The sequence below is a fragment of the Chiloscyllium punctatum genome, chromosome 3, assembly GCF_047496795.1.
Source record: "Chiloscyllium punctatum isolate Juve2018m chromosome 3, sChiPun1.3, whole genome shotgun sequence".
Classification (NCBI taxonomy): Eukaryota; Metazoa; Chordata; class Chondrichthyes; order Orectolobiformes; family Hemiscylliidae; genus Chiloscyllium; species Chiloscyllium punctatum.
This window is the reverse complement of record NC_092741.1, coordinates 24362657-24384629: the sequence shown is the minus strand read 5'-3', so window position 1 is coordinate 24384629 and position 21973 is coordinate 24362657. Positions and strand designations below refer to the sequence as shown.

At 44.2% G+C, this 21973-nt stretch overlaps 1 protein-coding gene across 1 annotated transcript in view; it reads right to left on the bottom strand.

The window, feature by feature from the left end:
- The window catches only part of xdh (xanthine dehydrogenase), a 149789-nt gene that overhangs the window by 35341 nt on the left and 92475 nt on the right, over window positions 1–21973 (bottom strand). The window contains exons 20-26 of the mRNA XM_072550825.1: window positions 20935–21061; window positions 18309–18428; window positions 10314–10410; window positions 9301–9425; window positions 7859–7992; window positions 3862–3949; window positions 3667–3753 (exon numbers count right to left, since the gene is read on the bottom strand). Coding sequence (XP_072406926.1) covers window positions 3667–3753; window positions 3862–3949; window positions 7859–7992; window positions 9301–9425; window positions 10314–10410; window positions 18309–18428; window positions 20935–21061 — 778 coding nt within the window. The remainder of the gene's footprint in view (window positions 1–3666; window positions 3754–3861; window positions 3950–7858; window positions 7993–9300; window positions 9426–10313; window positions 10411–18308; window positions 18429–20934; window positions 21062–21973) is intronic.

Sequence of the window (21973 nt, the reverse complement as noted above, 5' to 3'; positions counted from 1 at the left end):
GTACTAGAACACACAGGAGGCCAGCATTTATTAACGGGCAGCAGGGAACACATCAGGGTCATCACAAATAAACGAATACTTATCTCTCCCTCAGTTCTCACGCAGCAGTCATGAGGCTTCCTCTCCCCCAGCAATGCCCCCCTCCCCCACTCTCCCTTCCACATTCCCTATTCATTCATGGCAAGAGGGCATCACTGGCTCGGCCAGCATTTATTGCCCAACTCTAATTACCCAGAGGGCAGTGTAAGAGTCATCCACATTGTTGTGGGGCTGGAGTCACATGCTGGCCAGACCAGGTAAAGTTCCCTTCTTGAACGGCATTAGTAAACCGGATGGGTTTTTCCCCAGACAATGGACTCATGGTCATCACTAGATTCTTAATTCCACACAGGGGATTTCCACACTGACTCACACAGGGGAGAGATCGAGCTCAGTGTGGGAGAGTGGGAGCACTCAATGGGGTAGCCTAGTGTGGAGTGCCTTCAGGCCCAAGGCTAAAGGAAGATGTTAATTCTTCATTATGTTTCTACTTTACAATAAGCAGTACTGTAATGTTTAACTTTCAACTTATTTCTTAATTTTCTTCTACTTTATCCCTGAGATTCTGTACCTTTGTACCTAAGATGGCGTCAGGGACATAGAACATAGAACGTTACAGTGCAGTACAGGCCCTTCGGTCCTAGATTTTGCACCGACTTGTAGAACCAATCAGAAGTCCAACTAACCTACATTATTCCATTCTCACCCATATGTTTATCCAATGACCATTTAAACGCCCTTAACGTTGGTGAGTCAGTGTTGCAGTCAGTGCATTTCATGCCCCTACTACTCTCTGAGTAAAAAAACTACCTCTGACATAGAACATAGAACATTACAGCACAGTACAGGCCCTTCGGCCCTCGATGTTGCGCCGACCTGTCATACCAATCTGAAGCCCATCTAACCTACACTATTCCATATATGTCCATATGCTTGTACAATGATGATTTAAATGTACTTAAAGTTGGTGAAGCCAACTGCAGGCAAAGCATTCCATACCCTTACTACTCTCTGAGTAAAGAAACTACCTCTGACATCTGTCCTATATCTATCACCCCTCAATTTAAAGCTATGCCCCCTCATGCTCACCGTCACCATACTTGGAAAAAGGCTCTCCCTGTCCACCCTATCTAACCCTCTGATTATCTTATATGTCTCCATTAAGTCATTTCTCAACCTTCTTCTCTCTAACGAAAACAGCCTCAAGTCCCTCAGCCTTTCCTCGTAAGACATTCCCTCCATACCAGGCAACATCCTCGTAAATCTCCTCTGCACCCTTTTCAAATCTTCCACATCCTTCTTATAATGCGGTGACCAGAACTGTACACAATACTCCAAGTACGGCCGCACCAGAGTTTTGTACAGCTGCAGCATAACCTCATGGTTCCAGAACTCAATCCCTCTATTAATAAAAGCTAAAACACTGTATGCCTTCTTAACAACCCTGCCAACCTGGGTGGCAACTTTCAAGGATCTGTATACCTGGACACCGAAATCTCTCTGCTCATCTACACTCCCAAGAATCTTACCATTAGCCCAGTACTTTGCATTCCGGTTACTACGACCAAAGTGAATCACCTCACACGTGTCCGTGTTAAACTCCATTTGCCACCTCTCAGCCCAGCTCTGTAGCTTCTCTATGTCTCTCTGTAACCTACAACATCCTTCGTCACTATCCACAACTCCACCAACCTTAGTGCCATCTGCAAATTTACTAACCCACCTTCTACGCCCTCATCCAGGTCGTTTATAAAAATGACGAACAGCAGTGGACCTAAAACCGACCCTTGCGGTACAGCACTGGTAACTGGACTCCAGGATGAACATTTCCCATCAATCATCACCCTCTGTCTTCTTTCAGCCAGCCAATTACTGATCCAAACTGCTATATCTCCCACAATCCCATTCCTCCGCATTTTGTACAATAGCCTACTGTGGGGAACCTTATCAAACACCTTGCTGAAATCCATATACACCACATCAACCGGTTTACTCTCGTCTACCTGTTTGGTCACCTTCTCAAAGAACTCAATAAGGTTTGTGAGGCACGACCTACCCTTCACAAAACTGTGCTGACTATCCCGAATCAAATTATTCTTTTCCAGATGATTATAAATCCTATCTCTTATAACTTTTTCCAACACTTTACCAACAACTGAAGTGAGGCTCACTGGTCTCTCATTAACAGGATTGTCTCTGCTCCCCTTCTTGAACAGGGGAACCACATTTGCTATCCTCCAGTCTGTCCTATATCTATCACCCCTCAATTTGAAGCTACGTCCTTTCATACTAGCCATCACCATCCGAGGAAAAAGGCTCTCACTGTCCATCCTATCTAACCCTCTGATTATCTTATGTCTCAATTAAGTCACCTCTCAACTTTATTCTCTCTAACGAAACAGCCTCAAGTCCCTCAGCTTTTCCTCATAAGACCTTCCCTCCATACCAGGCACCATCCTAGTAAATCTCCTCTGCACCCTTTCTAAAGTTTCCACATCCTTCCTATAATGCAGTGACCAGAACTGTACGCAATGCTCCAAGTTCGGCCGCACCAGAGTTTTGTACAGCTTTAACATGACCTTGTGGCTCCGAAACTCAATCTCTCTTCTAATAAAAGTTAAAACACTGTATGCTTTCTTAACAACCCTATCAACCTGGGTGGCAACTTTCAGGGATCTAGGTACATGGACAGCCAGATCTCTGCTTATCTACATTACTGAGAATCTTATCATTAGCCCAGTATTCTTTATTCCTGTTGCTCCTTCCAAAGTGAACCACCTCACACTTTTCCGCATTAACCTCCATTTGCCACCTCTCAGCCCAGCTCTACAGCTCATCTAATCCCTCTGTAACCTGCAACATCCTTCGGCACTATTCACAACTCCACCAACCTTAGTGTCATCTGCAAATTTACTAACCTCTCTTTTTACGCCCTCATCCAGGTCGTTTATAAAAATGACAAACAGCAGTGGCCCCAAAACACATCCTCGTGGTACACCTCTAGTAACTAGACTCCAGGATGAACATTTCCCATCAACCACCAACCTCTGTTTTCTTTCAGCAAGCCGATTTCTGATCCAAACCACTAAATCACCCTCAATCCCATGCTTTCGTATTTTGTGCAGTAGCCTACTGTGGGGAACCTTATCAAATGCCTTACTTTGAACACTGTACTCCTGTATCCCTGTATGTGTGTACACGTGACAATAAACTTTATTCTAAAGTTGTGAAACTCCATCTATTCCAACGTACCCTGTCTTTGCGTAGCTGCCTAGTGGCCTATCAACTTTGTGCATTCTTCTACCTCCCAAACCCTCTTCTGCACCAACTCCACATCTCCCGCCCTATCGTCTTTATCTCCAATTCCCTCAGCATCGACATTCTCTTCAGCAATTTCGATCTTGAGCGCACCGAGGGCCAGCATCCATAGGATGAGAGAATTATTAGGACTTTCAATCCTTTGAGTGAAAGCAATGCTCCTAAACTCTTGTCTACCCACTTTTTCTGACAATGTGTCATTCAAACTACTTGCACTCCAAACAGCCCAACACTTGCCCTATATAGAACGCGTCCATCCAAGAGAAACACACATTTCACTTTGAAAGGTAATACATAAGTTCCACCTACAGCAGATGAAATGTCCAGGCTATTTCCAGCATTACAGTAGAGCTTGAGGTCCAAAGCTACAACCTTCCCGTTCTTCTGAAATCCGACCTGGAAGTGAAACAAAGGAAGGGGTGAACAAAGGATCCCTGAGCAGAGGGCAAACAGTTCCATTCGCAGCCTTCCTCACTTGCCCTCCTCCATTCCCATTGATCCTACCTTGTAGCGGCCCAGAAAAGGATTTCTTCCACCAGTCACCAACATGTCCTCATCACGGTTCAATGAACATCGAACAGGTCGCTTTGTCCTAACAGAAGAACAAGGAGAGAGGTCACGGGCTGGGGTTGGGTCGGGATGTTGGAGTTCAGAACCGCAAAGGGAAAAAAAAAAGATGGGAGACGTGTACAGGCCTCTTAGCTGTATTTTGGTAAGAAAATAAATCAGAAGGTAGAAAAGACAGATAATTATCACGGGGATCTTCAATGTGCAGGTAGACTGGGAAAATCAGGCTGGTAGCGAATCTCAAGAAAAGGAATTTGTGGAATGTCTACAAAATGTTTTTTTGGAGCAGCTTGTGATGAAGCTCACTTTGGAACAGATAATTCTGAATTTAGTGATGTGTAATAGTGTTTTATAGCATAGAAACAGGCCCTTCGGCCCCTCATGTCCATGCCAACCAACAAACACCAAACTACATTAATTATATCCCTTTTCTAGAATCCTTCTTCATTGGAACATTTCTTTGTTGTGAGCTTTGAATTATTTTCCTTAAATGTCTGCCATTGTTCTTCAGTTATTTTTGCCACTAAGCTCCTTTCCCAGTCCCCTCCAGACAGCTCTGCCCTCATTTCTTTTGTAATAGCCCTTACTTAAACTTAGCACAGCTGTTTCTGACCCAAGCTCCCACCCCCCACCACACTGAATGCTAAGCTCCCACCCCCCACCACACTGAATGCTAATATCTACCATGTTATGATCGCTGTTTCCTAGGAAATCTTTTGTTCTGATAAGCTTCAACATTACAAATCACTAGATCCAAAACAGCCTGATCTTGACTTGGATCTACCACATATCGTTCAAGGAACCTGTCCTGGATAGCACAATTGGCTGAAAGGTTGATCTCTGACACAGGGTGACCACAATTTCAATTCCTGAACCTCTGGGTTCAGCTCACTGGTTTACATCCATCGACAGAACCTCTTTGATACTAACACAGAGGTAAAAGCTATAGATGCAAGGTGGGGAGGAGGGAGTTTACTTTGCCTAGAATCTATGCCCAGGAACAGTAATGTGATGATGACCAGATTATCGGCTAGAGGGTTTTAGGATAAATATTCACAGGACATCTGGACTGGAGTCACTTTCTGCCAAACCAGAGAGATGTGGTAGTTTCACTTTCACAGCTGTGTTGTGAGCTGGTCGAGTTTGTATGGTAATTTGTTGGCTTTCATGGTCATCTTCTTAGACCGTAAGACCATAGAAGCAAGAGTCGGTCATTCAGCCCATCTAGTCTACTTGGCCATTCAATAAGACCATGGCTGCTCTGACAGTCTTCAACTCCATTTTCCCAAAACCTACTGAGAATATTCAGATGAAACTGAGCCCATCCCTAACTATATCAATCTCACCTGCTTGACACCATCATTATCCTGAGTGAATTGTAAGTGGAACTCACTATCTCATGGTTGTTATTCCATTTGAAACTATTAAAGGTTTCCATTTTTGAGGAGACTGGTGGTCTTGAGAATGTACCTTCACATTTCAATAATGTAGCCATTACATCACAATAGGTTCAGGCTGGGACAGAGGTTAAAGGGATCAAGTTAAAGAGACAAGGCAGGCAGGGGGGGGCGGCATGGTGGCACAGTGGTTAGCACTGCTGCCTCACAGCGCCAGAGACCCGGGTTCAATTCCCGCCTCAGGCGACTGACTGTGTGGAGTTTGCACTTTCTCCCCATGTCTGCGTGGGTTTCCTCCCACAGTCCAAAAATGTGCAGGTCAGGTGAATTGGCCATGCTAAATTGCCTGTGGTGTCGTGCTTCAGTGGGTTGGTGTGGGCTTGTTGGGCTGAAGGGCCTGTTTCCACACTGTAAATAATCTAAATCTAAAATCACAGAAGAGTCTACCTGGGACAATGAATTAAACTGCACTTATTTCAATGCAAGAGGCCTGACAGGTAAAGCAGATGAACTCAGGGCATGAATGGGAAGATGGGACTTTAATGTTCTGGGGTATTAGATGCTATAGGAAGGATAGAGAGGGGGGCAAAACAGGAGAGGCAGTGACAGTACTTGGTGAGGATATTCCTGGGGCATTGTTCAGTGAAGTTTTATGGGTGGTACTGAGAAATAAAAAGGGGATGATCACCTTGATGGGTTTGTATCATAGAACCCCCTCCCCAGCAGTCATTGGGAAATTGAGGAGCAAATATGTAGGGAGATCTCAAAGATCTGTAACATTAATAGGGTGGTAATGGTAGGGCATTTTAACTTTTCTAACTTAGAATGGAACTATCATAGTATTACGAGCTTGGATGGGGAGGAATTTGTTAAGTATGTTCAAGAAAGCTTTCTAATTCAGTATGTCGATGTAGCTACTAGAGAAGAATCAAGACTTGACCTACTCTTGGCAAATAAGACAGGTGACTGAGGCATCAGTGCAGGAGGGCTTTTGGGACCAGTGACCATAATTCTATTAGTTTTAAAATAGTGATGGAAAAGAATAGACCGGATCTAAAAGTTAAAGCTCTAATTTAGAGCAAGGTCAATTTTGACAGTGTTCAGCAGGACCTTTCAAACGTTACTTGGGGTAGACTGTTATAACCAATTATGTTGAGATTATATGAGGCATGGTTAGCAGGTTTGTGGATGACACCAAAATTGGTGGTAAAGTAGACGGTGAAGAAGGTTATCTTATAAAACAATCAATACCACAGGATCTTGATCAGCTGAGTCAATGGTCTGAGGAATGGGAGATGGAGTTTAATTTAGATAAATGTGAGGTGTCACATTTTGCAAAGGCAAACCAGGAGAGGACTTACAAAGTTAATGGTTGAACTCTAGGTAGTGTTGTCAAACAGAAAGACCTAGGGGTTCAGTTGCAATGTTCCTTCAAAGTAATGTCCCAGGTAGACAGGGTGGTGAAGAAGGCATTTGGTACTCTTGCCTTCATTGGTCAGTACACTGAGTATAGGAGTTGGGACGTCATGTTGTGGTTGTACAAGATATTGATGAGGCCACTTTTGGAATACTGTATATAATTCTGGTCACCCTGTTATAGGAAGGATGTTATTAAACTTGAAAGGATGCAGAAATGATTTACAAGGATGTTACAGGGACTGCTTGGTTTGAGTTATAAGGAGAGGCTAGATAAGATGAGGCTTTTTTTTCCCTGGAGAATTGGAGGCTGACGGGAGACCTTATAGAGGTTTATAAAATCCTGAGGGGCATGGATAGGGTGAACAGCCAAGATTTTTTTCCTAGGGTAGAGAGTCCAAAACAAGAGGGTATAGGTTTAAGGTGAGGGGGAAAGATTTAAAAAGGGAGCAATCTTTTCACACACAGGGTGGTGCGTGTATGGAACGAGCTGCCAGAGGAAGTGGTAGATGCAGGTACAATTACACCATTTAAAGACATTAGGACAGGCACATGAATAGGAAAGGTTTAGAGGGATATGGGCCAAACACAGACAAACAAGATGAGTTTGAGTTAGGAAACCTGGTCGGTATAGTCAAGTTGAACCGAAAGGTCTGTTTCCGTGCTGTATGACTCTCTGATATCTGAGAGGGACAGACAAGTAAATGGAAACATTCACCTCAGTTCTGTGGGTCATGGGTGTTCTATTGTAAATTTTCCTCTTGGAGGGTGGTCTGTGTTTGGAATTCCCTTCCTCAAAAGAGGATGGATACAGAATCTTTCAGTATTTTGAAGGGCGATGAAGGTCGATTCTTGATCCCCAAGGGGGAGTGAAAGAATGTAGAGTTGAGGTCAAAATTAGGTCAGCCATGATCACCTTGAATGGTGGAGCAGGCTGGAAGGCCCCAATGGCCAACTTTTGTTCCTTGCGGGTATGGTGTGTATCTAAGTTAGTCTCGAACTGTTACAGTTTAATGTTGCACTTTTTGAGCCAGTGTCTCCTGACCAAGTGTTTATGTGGACATGGATTTGTTGACTTCCTTCATTAGTCTGGGACACTGATCGTCCGCCCTGAGACTTACTTGTGAGCTGCGACTGCGACGACGGTAGACAGCAGCCAGCTCCGTGTTTCCTTGCCCCCGAAGCCCCCTCCTATCCTCTTCACCCGAACAACAATCCTGTTGGCGGGGACACCCAGTGCATGAGCAACGAGGGTCTGTGGGAAGGTGCGACAAAGGATTTAACAACATGGAAAAAGCCAGTCAGGTAAATGTACGTGTGTGGTCCCACCTTACAATCCCTCACCTGATCAGTACACTCTTCTACTGCTTTCTATCTCATGTACTTAACTAATTTTCTCTTAAATGTGCAGTAAGATTTGCATTGACGCCATATCGATCACGGTCTCAGGACTTCATGAACTGTTTGCAAGGTAGAATCAGTCTTGAAGTGTTGGAAGTGGAATCTACTTGCACACTGTCACCAATAACACAGTGATAATGGCCAGATGATCTGTCCCTTAGTGTCGCTTAAGGGACTGACGAGGACACAAAGGTGACTCCTAAGCCTCTCCTTCAAGATAATGCCACATACCCGCCTGAGGGATCAAACAGGGCTTCAGTCACATCTGAAAGACAGCACCTCTGACAGTGCAGCCCTCCCACAGTACTGCACTCGAAGGCTAAACCAAGATTCTGTGTGCAGGTCTCCAGGGTATACCATTGTACCCTCAACCTTTGCCTTCAGCTGAGAATTGTACCTTCCAGCAACAATACGGAAAAATAAAGAAAGGAGATCTTATTTTCTAATGCATGGTTCCTGCTATTTCCAACCCATCCACTTGAAGTGGGGACTGCCTTGCTCTATTCCTGCTTACTTGTCTCATTCTTATCAGAAGAATGGCTCCAGGATTGTGACCTGGCGACAGTGAACATTGATCTGCTGTTTTTGTGAAGGGATCTGTATTGATATGGTGGCTCAGTGGTTAGCACAGCTGTCCCACAGCACCATGGAACAGGGCTCAATTCAGCCTCGGGCGACTGTCTGTGTGGAGTTTGCACATTCTCCCCACGTCTGTGTGGTTTTCCTCTGGGGTGCTCTGGTTTCCTCCCACAGTCCAAAGATGTGCATGCCAGGGTGAATGGGCCATGCTAAATTGCCCACGGTGTTCGGAGATTTGTAGGTTAGGTGCATTATTCAGGGGGTAAATACAGGAATGGGTTACTCTTTGGAGGGTTGGTGTGGACTTGTTGGGCCAAAGGGCCTGTTTCCACACTGTAGGGATTCTACGTTGTGTGGGTCCTGTTGAGGACATGGGCAGATCCAGTAATTCTGGAAAGATGTAGGATGGAAGTTATACCTTGGCATCCAGGATTACAGACAAAAACAGACCAAAGACAGATCATCAGAGAGAGAAACTGACTCATAATGCTGCCACTGCTGTACATTGTTCAGGCATAAACCCTGATGCTACTGAAGTGCCACACAAGCTGATCACATTGGCATTGAGCTCAGAAACACCTGCCTGGATTTGAGAAGGGCTCTGGGTTGACACAAAGAGTTCCATTTCACCGTCTTCGCCCCTGGGTATAGCCACAGTGCACTGCGTCTCCAGGTAAAAGTGCTCCTGGCCACCAATGTACATTTCTCCTGCAGAACACCATTGATACAAGTTAGAGCGCACTTCACATAACCAACCAGCAAAGGATTGAATCAACATGTACTTCACATTCTAACAGGAAAGGGAACCATTGAATTTTAGAGCAAAGTGGGGGGCCCATTCAGCCCAGCACGCCTGATGCAGTGCTTTGTAAAACTTGGAATGTAATCAAGGGACTCGATTCCAGTCTGTAATCACTCCCAGGGATCCATTATTCTATATATAAACCATCTGAACCCCTCGATTAGATTCCAGTCTGTAATCACTCCCAGGGATCCATTATTCTATGTATAAACTATCTGAACCCCTTGATTAGATTCCAGTCTGTAATCACTCCCAGGGATCCATTATTCTATATATAAACTATCTGAACCCCTCGATTAGATTCCAGTCTGTAATCACTCCCAGGGATCCATTATTCTATATATAAACCATCTGAACCCCTCGATTTGATTCCAGTCTGTAATCACTCCCAGGGATCCATTATTCTATATATAAACCAGCTGAACCCCTCGATTAGATTCCAGTCTGTAATCACTCCCAGGGTTCTGTTATTCTATATATAAACCATCTGAACCCCACGATTAGATTCCAGTCTGTAATCACTCCCAGGGATCCATTATTCTATGTATAAACCATCTGAACCCCTCGATTAGATTCCAGTCTGTAATCACTCCCAGGGATCCATTATTCTGTATATAAACCATCTGAACCCCTCGATTAGATTCCAGTCTGTAATCACTCCCAGGTATCCATTATTCTATATATGAACCATCTGAACCTCTCAATTAGATTACAAAAGTCTTTTACAGTTAGATAAATAATCAGATTTATTACTCAGTGGGCGTATACAACTTTTAACATGAAACTGAACAGACCCTCAATTATGTCATCTGACTCTGCAAATCCAAGATCGATGTTTCCATTCTCAATTTTCCTCGGAGGCATGTAGAACGAATTATGGGCGACTGCGTCCTGATTGCAAAGAAATATCCAGTCACTATTAGGAACTAACACGAAGCTCGTCAAATTGGACATTGAGCTTAGTTTGGGCTTGCAAGGGAGCACAGGAGCTTTTACAATGGGTCGGGAGCTTATGACCGTACAATGTCAGTGTCAATGTAACATGGATCGGTCTTACCAAAGAGATCATGCAAGACTTTGTTTCATGAGGATAGTATGTCTTGGCTTTATTACAGGAGGGCCAAATAGCTCATCTGACCTTCATAAACCTTATCTCACCTCACTTCTGAATGTTGGATTAGTGGTGCTGGAAGAGCACAGCAGTTCAGGCAGCATCCAACGAGCAGCTGCCTGAACTGCTGTGCTCTTCCAGCACCACTAATCCAGTATTTGGTTTTCAGCATCTGCAGTCATTGTTTTTACTTCTGAATGTGTCAAGATTACGTTTTGCAAACAATTAGGTTATAGCCCAGTGGTACTATTGCTAGATGATTAATCCAGATCATGCCCTAGGTTCAAATCCCACCACAGCAGATGGTGGAATTTATGTTCAATAAAAATCTGGAATCAAGACTCTAATTGTATGTATTATCATGCGTTTCTTTATTTTTCTTCTATTCTATGAAGTGATGCTTCACGTTTTAACTTTCATTTCTCTTATTACTTTGTAGCTGTGTTTTCCGTACCTAGGTTCCTTTGTACCTAAGGTGACACCATGTGCGGTGACATTATACACTTTTCACGGAACTTCTGTACTTGAATACACGTGGCAATAAATATCTAAAATCTAAAAATCTAGTGAATCCATTATTGATTGTCAGAAAAAAGATATCTGGTTTGAGGTATTTTAGGTGTTGGAGGTGATTTCCTCGAATTCCAGGAGCAGCAATTATTGTTTTATATGCTGTTGCATTGTTTTGGAACTTTGGAAATAAAAAAGTCAAAACAACAGCAGTTTAAAAGGGAGAAGAGCAGACAAAGGAAGCACATGGTGAAGACAGGGGAGGGGGAGAGAGAGAGAACCTGCAGAGTTACTGCCTTTGCTGTTTGAATTTGTATATCGCTGGACATCGGAGTGCGTCTGGGAAAATTAACAAACAGTGTAATTCACAACTAATCTTGGAGGAACCTGTTTGGGTGAAGTTCACAGCACAGAATCAGATAAGTTAATTGTTGTTTTCAGTCTGTCCAAGAAAAAGGCTGTATTAGTGAGTACAGTGGGTTCTTTCTTGATTATATGTTTTTGGAGATAAGTCTCTTGATTAAACTTAAAATATAAGCTATAGCTATTAATTTAATCTGGTGCAGTGTTTTCTAGAGGAATAAGATGGTGTTATTTTCTAGGTCTGTAGATTGTGAAGGAGCAAAAATGGCCTTTGCAGTGATATGTACTTCTTGTCAGATGTGGGAGTTTAGGGTTACTGCGGATTATATCTGCCATAAATGCTGTTGGATGCGAATCTTATCAGATCAAGTGGATCAATTGGAGAGACAGATAGAAGCAATGAGGAATTTGCAACAGCAACAGTATGTGATGGATGGCAGTTATAGGAAGGGGGGAAAGTCTCAGATACAGTCACATAGATGGGTTAACTCCAGGAAAGGGTAAGAGAGGTAGGCACGTAGGGCAGGAGTCTTTTATGGATATACCCATTTCAAACAGGTATGCTGTTTTGGAAAATATAGGGGGTGATGGATTCTCAGGAGAACGTAGCACGAACAGCCAAGTTTCTGGTATTGATGCAATGGCTCTAATGCAATGAGGGGTATGTCGGCTTCCAAGAGATCAATTGTGTTGGGGGATTCTGTAGTCAGAGGTACAGACAGACGTTTCTGTGGCCAGCGGAGAAAAAGCAGACTGGTCTGTTGTTTCCCTGGTGCCAGGCTCAAGGATGTCTCAGAGAGGGTGCAAAATGTTCTCACGGGGGAGAGGGGCCAGCAAGAGGTCATTGTCCACATTGGAACCAACGATATAGGAAGGGAAAAGGTTGAGATTCTGAAGGGAGATTACAGAGAGTTAGGTAGAAATTTAAAAAGGAGGTCCTCAAGGGTAGTAATATCTGGATTACTCCCAGTGCTACGAGCTAGTGAGGACAGGAATAGGAGGATAGAGCAGATGAATGCATGGCTCAGGAGCTGATGTATGGGAGAAGGATTCACATTTTTGGATCATTGGAATCTCATTTAGGGTAGAAGTGACCTGTACAAGAAGGACGGATTGCACCTAAATTGGAAGGGGACTAATATACTGGCAGGGAAATTTGATAGAACTGCTTGGGAGGATTTAAACGAGTAAGGTGGGGGGGGGGTGGGACCCAGGGAGATAGTGAGGAAAGAGATCAATCTGAGATGGATACAGCTGAGAACAAAAGTGAGTCAAACAGTCAGGGCAGGCAGGGACAAGGTAGGACTAATAAATTAAACTGCATTTATTTCAATGCAAGGGGCCTAACAGGGAAGGCAGATGAACTCAGGGCATGGTTAGGAACATGGGACTGGGATATCATAGCAATTACAGAAACATGGCTCAGGGATGGGCAGGACTGGCAGCTGAATGTTCCAGGATACAAATGCTACAGGAAGGATAGAAAGGGAGGCAAAAGAGGAGGGGGTGTGGCATTTTTGATAAGGGATAGCATTACAGCTGTGCTGAGGGAGGATATTCCCGGAAATACATCCAGGGAAGTTATTTGGGTGGAACTGAGAAATAAGAAAGGGATGATCACCTTATTGGGGTTGTATTATAGACCCCCCCCCAATAGTCAGAGGGAAATTGAGAAACAAACTTGTAAGGAGATCTCAGTGATCTGTAAGAATAATAGGCTAGTTGTGGTAGGGGATTTTAACTTTCCAAACATCGACTGGGACTGCCATAGTGTTAAAGGTTTAGATGGAGAGGAATTTGTTAAGTGCGTACAAGTCAATTTTCTGAGTCAGTATGTGGATGTACCTACTAGAGAAGGCTCAAAACGTGACCTACTCTTGGGAAATAAGGCAGGGCAGGTGACTGAGATGTCAGTAGGGGAGCACTTTGGGGCTAGCGACCATAATTCTATTCGTTTTAAAATAGTGATGGAAAAGGATATACCAGATCTAAAAGTTGAAGTTCTAAATTGGAGAAAGGCCAATTTTTAGGTTATTAGGCAAGAACGTTTGAAAGCTGGAGGCAGATGTTTGCAGGTAAAGGGACGGCTGGAAAATGGGAAGCCTTCAGAAATGAGATAACGAGAATCCAGAGAAAGTATATTCCTGTCAGGGTGAAAGGGAAGGCTGGTAGGTATAGGGAATGCTGGATGTCTAAAGAAATTGAGGGTTTGCTTAAGAAAAAGAAGGAAGCATATGTCAGGTATAGACAGGATAGATCAAGTGAATCCTTAGAAGAGTATGAAGACAGTAGGAGTATACTTAAGAGGGAAATCAGGAGGGCAAAACGGGGACATGAGATAACTTTGGAAAATAGAACTAAGGAGAATCCAAAGGGGTTTAACAAATATATTAAGGACAAAGGGGTAACTAGAGAGAGAATAGGGCCTCTCAAAGATCAGCAAGGTGGCCTTTGTGTGGAGCCACAGAAATTGGGGAAGATACTAAATGAATATTTTGCATCAGTATTTACTGTGGAAAAGGATATGGAAGATATAGACTGTAGGGAAATAGATGGTGACATCTTGCAAAATGTCCAGATTACAGAGGAGGAAGTGCTGGATGTCTTGAAATGGGTAAAGGTGGATAAATCTCCAGGACCTGATCAGGTGTACCCTAGAACTCTGTGGGAAGCTAGAGAAGTGATTGCTGGGCCTCTTGCTGAGATATTTGTATTATCGATAGTCACAGGTGAGGTGCGGGAAGACTGGAGGTTGGCAAATGTGGTGCCACTGTTTAAAAATGGCGGTAAAGACAAGCCAGGGAACTGTAGACCGGTGAGCCTGAGCTTGGTGGTGGGCAAGTTGTTGGAGGGAATCCTGAGGGACAGTATGTACATGTATTTGGAAAGGAAAGGACTGATTAGGGATAGTCAACATGGCTTTGTGCGGGGGAAATCATGTCTCACAAACTTAATTGAGTTTTTTGAAGAAGTAACATAGAGGATTGATGAGGGCAGAGTGGTAGATGTGATCGATATGGACTTCAATAAGGTGTTCAACAAGGTTCCCCATGGGAGACTGATTAGCAAGGTTAGATCTCATGGAATACAGGGAGAACTAGCTATTTGGATACATAACTGGCTTAAAAGTAGAAGACAAAGGGTGGTGGTGGAGGGTTTTTCAGACTGGAGACCTGTGACTAGTGGAGTGCCACAAGGATCGGTGCTGGGCCCTCTACCTTTTGTCATTTACATAAATGATTTAGATGCGAGCATAAGAGGTACAGTTCGTAAGTTTGCAGATGACACCAAAATTGGAGGTATAGTGGACAGCGAAGAGGGTTACCTCAGATTACAACAGGATCTGGACCAATGGGCCAATGGGCTGAGAAGTGGCAGATGGAGTTTAATTCAGATAAATGCGAGGTGCTGCATTTTGGGAAAGCAAACCTTAGCAGGATTTATGTAAGGTCCTAGGGAGTGTTGCTGAACAAAGAGATCTTGGAGTGCAGGTTCATAACTCCTTGAAAGTGGAGTCGCAGGTAGATAAGATAGTGAAGAAGGCATTTGGTATGCTTTCCTCTATTGGTCAGAGTACTGAGTACAGGGGTTGGGAGGTCATGCTGCGGCTGTACAGGACATTGGTTAGGCCACTGTTGGAATATTGCATGCGATTCTGGTCTCCTTCCTATCGGAAAGATGTTGTGAAACTTGAAAGGGTTCAGAAAAGATTTACAAGGATGTTGCCAGGGTTGGAGGATTTGAGCTACAGGGAGAGGCTGAACAGGCTGGGGCTGTTTTCCCTGGAGCGTCGGAGGCTGAGGGGTGACCTTATAGAGGTTTACAAAATCATGAGGGGCATGGATAGGATAAATAGACAAAGTCTTTTCCCTGGGGTGGGGGAGTCCAGAACTAGAGGGCATAGGTTTAGGGTGAGAGGGGAAAGATATAAAAGAGACCTAAGGGGCAACTTTTTCAGCAGAGGGTGGTACGTGTATGGAATGAGCTGGCAGAGGAAGTGGTGGAAGCTGGTACAATTGCAACATTTAAGAGGCATTTGGATGGAATAGGAAGGGTTTGGAGGGATGTGGCCAGGTGCTGGCAGGTGGAACTAGATTGGGTTGGGATATCTGGTCGGCATGGACGGGTTGGACCGAAGGGTCTGTTTCCATGCTGTACATCTCTTTGACTCTATGACTCTATGTCCTTTAGGGGAGGAATCTGCCATCCTTACCTGGTCTGGCCTACATGTGACTCCAGACCCACAGCAACGTGGTTGACTCTTAAATGCCCTCTGGGCAATTAGGGATGGGCAATAAATGCTGGCCTAGCCAGTGACGCCCTCATCCCATGAAAAAAGGAAGAACAAAAAAGTCAGTGAATCTGTTTAACAGCAATCAAAACCTTCTTTCACAGCACAGCATGGTGTATCAGTTTCTGTTAAGAAAATACGCTGTTGATTTTGCTTTGAATGCTAATTTGCGATAAGATCTTTGGTGATAAATATTTTTTCCAAACACTTTACATCTGTTGAGGTTCCTTTGATGTAGCCACTGCCAGGAAGTTGGAAATGCATTAGTCCATTAGTACACTGCACGATGATTGGGATAATGATCAGCTAACCTGTGCTTTAGTTATACTAAAATAAAACAAAGATGGGGGGATGCTGGAAATCTGATAGGAAAACAGAAATTGCTGGAGAAACTCAGCAGGTATGGCAGCCTCTGTGGAGAGAAAGCAGAGTCAATGTTTTGGGTGCAAAGGCGTTTAGTCAGAGAAGAGTTATTCTGGACTCGAAGTGTTAACCCTGTGTCTCTTTCCACTGATGCTGCTGGGTTTCTACAGTCGTATCTGTTTTGGTTTCTGATCTCCACCATCAGTCGTTCTTCAGATTTTTTTTGTAACTTCATCTGAGGTCGACTTGGAAAATTAGTATTGAAGGAAAAGGTGAATTCTGTTTTCTGTTAAGTATGTTAAGCCGGGATTCTTGAGTTGTTAGAAGTCAGAGCCTTGGGACACGCGATAAAAGCTCAATTTTTTCATATATTGGGAGGGTAACTTTGGAAATAGGCATCAGCCTGGGAAGGATCAACTTGGGCTCTTCATGTGGACGCACTGGTTACAAAGGCCCAACAATGTTTCTTCTTCCTCAGGCAGCTTGAGGAAATTTGGCATGACGGCGAATACCCTTGCCAACTTTTATAGGTGCGCCATCGAGAACATTCTGTCTGGATGTGTCACTACCTGGTTAGGCTACTGTACCATTCAAGATCAGAGACGGTTACAGAGAGTGGTGAATTTGGCCCAGATAATCACAAAGGCCAACCTCCCAACTACAGAATCCATCTACCAGGCCCGCTGTCAAGGAAAGGCCCACGGCATTCTCAAAGATCCATCCTGCCCTGGCAATGTTTTTCTACAACCTCTACCATTGGGGAGAAGGTACAGAAGCCTGAACACACGCACCAGCCAGTTTTGAAACGATTTCTACCCTACTGTTGTTAGAATACTGAATGGACTCACAAATCTCAACGTTCGCCTGTACCTGTGTTTTTGTTTTTACCGCTGTATACCTATTATTTACTTGTCTATGCTACTTAACTCTGTGATCTGTCTGTATTGTTCACAAGACAAAGCTTTTCACTGTGCCTTGGCACACGTGACAATAAATTCAATTCAATTCAAACAGAGGAGTGTGATCAAGAGAGGGAAACTTTCTACAGCTGAGAGGACAACGTTTAATCAAACAAATATTGAACGATAGTCATGCATCATGAAACACACAAATTATCCTGTTGAAGGTGAAGAACAGAATAGGAGAAGTTGATATGAATAGAGATACTTGAAAAATTGATAAGGATTTGACCGACCTTTAACCTGCAATGCATTGGAATTCTGCAGTTAAAGCATGTTGATTGTTCAAATTCAAACTTAATTACCATATGCCTACACAGTAAATAAGGTTAAAATTGAAATTAAGTCAAGTTAGGCACCTAGAACCAGGGCTGATACGTTAGAGCCTGGGTGTCTCTGGAAAAGGAGCATGTGGTGTCCACCAACACCCTGGAGTTGTTCAGGGAGAGGTGGGCGCCGCAGGGAGTGGAGTGCATTATTTGATTTAATCCCTGCCCTCCCCTTCACTGTTTGATCACACAGCATTGCCCTTTTGATGTGAAGGGCAGTGCTTGTCACTGGCCACTCGGGTGTTTTCCTTTCTTCCTGATGGTGGGAATTTGAATAAAGATTCGTGCACCTTGTGTCTTTCACTGTGTCTCACACCTGCACACACACACACACCATGGGTGCTGGGGGGGGAGAAAGAGAAAGAAGAAAGAAAAAAAAATAAACAGGTGTCAGAAAAAAAAGCAAAAAAAGCAGGAATGTCAAGCATCCTGTCATTCTGAGAGAAAAAAAGAAAAAAAAACAGGGCTGACAGTCTGCAGACATTGGGGGAAGCCATTAAGGAGAAATGTGGGTGAGTCTGTGGAATTCTCTGTCATAGAAAGTGGTTAAGGCCAAATGTTTTTCATAGAGGAGTTAGATAGGGTTCGCAGGGCTACAAGGGTTAAAGGGTATGAGGAGAAAAAAGAGCTGGATGGTTAGCTATGATTGAATTGAATGACAGAGCAAGCTTGAAGGGCTGAATGGCCTACTCCCACTCCTATTCTCAAGTTTCCATGATTCTAAATGTACCAATAGGCATTTTAAGGCTTGAATAGCTATTAACCTAAGGAGCAAGTTATACACATCCCTTCACATCATCATCATCATATAAAAGAGAGAGCAGGCGACATAATGAGTAATGTCATCAGGTGGAGTGAATTACCTGAATGGTGATGATAGGTTGAAGCTTCTCATACGTGATCTTTACTGCTTTCGCAGCTGTGTGGGCATGAATCTCTGTGTCAGCAACAATTGCCCCAATGACGTGTCCTACACAAGTGACCTACACACAGACCCAAACAAAAACGGGTGGTTATAAAACATCGCAATCTTAAGGAATAATTTTCAGAGTTTGTGGCAGCAGAGAAGGAGCCTCACCCACAGGGGGAGCTCCAGGCATCTGATGGCCATGGACGCTGAGCTCATGATGTGATTGTGTAGGCTGCACGTTTTTCCCATATGCCTATGCTGGGATACTAACAGCAGGGAGAACAGCCTCCTCACAGACCCACACCACAGCTTGAGCTCTGTGGACCGTGTTCTCCTTGAAATAACTCCAGTTGTCACACCTCCCATCCCCACATCCATTCAAGGCTCCATTCCAAGTCTGGCAGAGATTTCCCCACATTTCCTCCAACCTGATTTACTGTGTTCATTGCTCCTGATGTGGTTTCCTCTACATTGAAAAGACCGAGCGCAAACTCAGGGACCGGTTCGGGGCATATCTATGGTCTGCTCACTCCAATCAACCCCACCTCCCTTTTGCCAGCCATTTCAACTCCCCCCTCCCACACCCCCGATGACATGCCCATCCTGGGCCTCCTCCATTGTCAACGCAAGGCTACACATACACTGGAGGAAAGACACCTCATCTTCCTGCTTGGGAGCTTACAACTTTATGGCCTCAATGTAGAGTGCACCAGTTTCCAAGTCTCTCCAACCCCCAACCTCATCCCAGCCCTTCCTCTCTGCCACACCCCCTTGACCTGACCTGACCTGTCCATCTTCCTTCCAGTCGATCTGCTCCCCACTTCTCACTGATCAATCCCATTCACCTCATACCCACATCCACCTATCGCCATCCCATCTACCTTTCCACCAGCCCCAGCCCCCTCAATTTATCTCTCAGCCCCCTTCCCTCTCCCCCAGTTCTAATGAAGGATCCTGCCTGAAACGTCAACTCTCCAGCTATTCTCGATGATTCCTGACTTGCTGTGCTTTGTCCAGCTCCACGTTTTATCAACTCTGACTTTCCGGTAGCTGCAGTCCTCACTATCTTCCAGTATCCAGTCAATACACGAACAGTTCTTGACTGTCGTACTACCTCACACAGAATCAGGCTCCCTGATTGGACCAGGTTCACAGCCCTAGTCAGGGCACTCACATTCTAAGAGGTCCACCTGGCTGACCTCATTACAATCACGACACTCCTTCCATCCCAAGGTTGCCAGTGATGGTGCATTAGCTTTTGGTACAAAGGAAGTGTGTCACTTCCAGGACTTGGGAAAGACCACACTGCTGTCCCAATTGGATTAAGTCTGATTGCCTCATACAACCCTCAAAGGGCTCCTCCACAATCACCTGATGAAGGAGCGTCGCTCCGAAAGCTAATGTGCTTCCAATTAAACCTGTTGGATTATAGCCTGGTGTTGTGTGATTTTTAACTTTGTCCACCCCAGTCCAACACCAGCATCTCTGAATCAGGACCTTTATTTCTAGACTGCCTTGTTTTCTCACTTCAGTAGAAGTTGGAATGCCCAATGCCTGAGAGTGTGCCAATGAGGGAACATCTGTTGGCAATGGAAGGTCATTGGTTTTAAATATTGACTCTGTCTTATCACAGATGTTGTGTCTCCTCCAATATTTACCACTTCCATTTAGGACTTCCAGTATTCAGAGTACTTTGCTTTCGCAAATATTTGCACCATAGATAAGGGGAGTATGCTTTTAGATTTGGATGTTGAAAGCACAACATCTGGTGTCTATCAAAACATAGTCAAGTGATTAAGAGATGGAGGTGGCTGTGGGGGGAGTGGGAGGGGAGTATAGCTAATTCTGGCTAATGGCATTTCACTGTCAACAGAAAATGCTCCCCCAGTGACACAAACTCGTGCATTGGGCATCCAGCCTCGACTGAGGTGGAAAAACAAGGCAGTTCCATTAAAAACAACACAGGCACGTAAGATCTGGGTCGGCATTCTGACATAGAGCTGAGGGTTGTATGAGGCGATCGGGCTTTATCCAATTGGAATTGCCATGCGATCTCTCCCAAGTCCTAGAAGTGACACTTCTCCCTTCTTTCTTTCCAAAAATCTAGTTGTCAAATCACAGCAGACTCTGTGGCAACACCTTACAAGGCCATTTGGCCCATCACGTGCCTGCCAGGAAAAGTCATTGAGTGCCACTCCTCAGATTTTTCTTTCTGGAGCCTTTTTGAACGCAAAACTCCAAGTCTGACCTAAAACAAATGTCTCATAAAGCTGCACCACAACATCCTGACTCCGGTACTCAATTCCTTGACTATGAAGGCAAGCATGCCATATGCCTTCTTTACTACTCTATCTACTTGTGTGGCCACTTTCAGGGGGTTATGGGAGCAAGTAATCTGCCATCTTGTTTTTTGCTACCAGAGTGGATAACCACACATTTACACCCAACATACTTCATCTGTCGTGGATTTTCCCACTTATCCAAACCACACTGAAGCATCTCTGTACCGTCCTCTCAGCTCAGCCTCCCACCCTTCCGAAGGCTCGGTCCCCAGTGATGTGTAGATGGTGATGACTGACCACTCCATCAGCAAACACTGTCTCATCCATTAAGATCTGCCCCGTTTGGTTGCTCCCAGGGACATCCTTGGCTGTGAGGAAGTGCGTGACTCCAGGAACCTTCAGGGCTTCACTTGTATCAATTGAACTGCAGGAAATGTGAGAAAAAAAAGTATGTTTGACAATGGCTGTGGTCTCTTTCAAGCACACTTGAGTGTTTTAAGTTAAAAATCACACAACACCAGGTTATAGTCCAACAGGTTTAATTGGAAGCACACTAGCTTTCGGAGCGACGCTCCTTCATCAGGTGATAGTGGAGGGCTCGATCGTAACAGAATTTACAGCAAAAATTTGCAGTGTGATGTAACTGAAATTATACATTGAAGAATTGATTGTCTGTTAAGCCTTTCATCTGTCAGAATACAATGATAGTTTCACTTCTTTCATGTGTAAATCACAAAACCTTTTTTTTAAAAGTTGCATTCTCGGGTTAGCTGTTAACAATGGTGATAGCTAGACAATATGTTGAAGGTGTTAGCCCCCTGTGTTCTCTGTCTATGACCTGATGTTTAGATTGATTCTCATCTAAAAAGTGAGATAACAGAGTTTTACATAGATTCATGCAGTTTTTGAGCTCAGAGTTTTACATGAATGTATGTAGTTTTTGAGCAAAGTGCAATGTAACTCTGCAAGTACAAAAAAATTCTCCACACAAAATATATGTGTGCATGTGGGTCTTTGTCTGTCTGTGTGTGTGTCTGTCTGGGGTGGGGGTTGTGAGTGTGAGAAAGTGTGTGTGTGTGTGGCTGAGCAGAGGCTGATAGCTAAGTTTGGTACCCATAGAGAGGGCCTCAACTGAGACCTTGGGTTCATGTCACATTACAGGTGATCACCATTGCACTACACACACACACACAGATATTCCTACACACACATACACACAGACACAGGTACACACAAATGCGCACACAGACGCCCACACACACCCTTATAGACACACACACTCCCACACTCACATATGCACCCCCTCACAGACTTAAGACACTCTGCACTCACTACA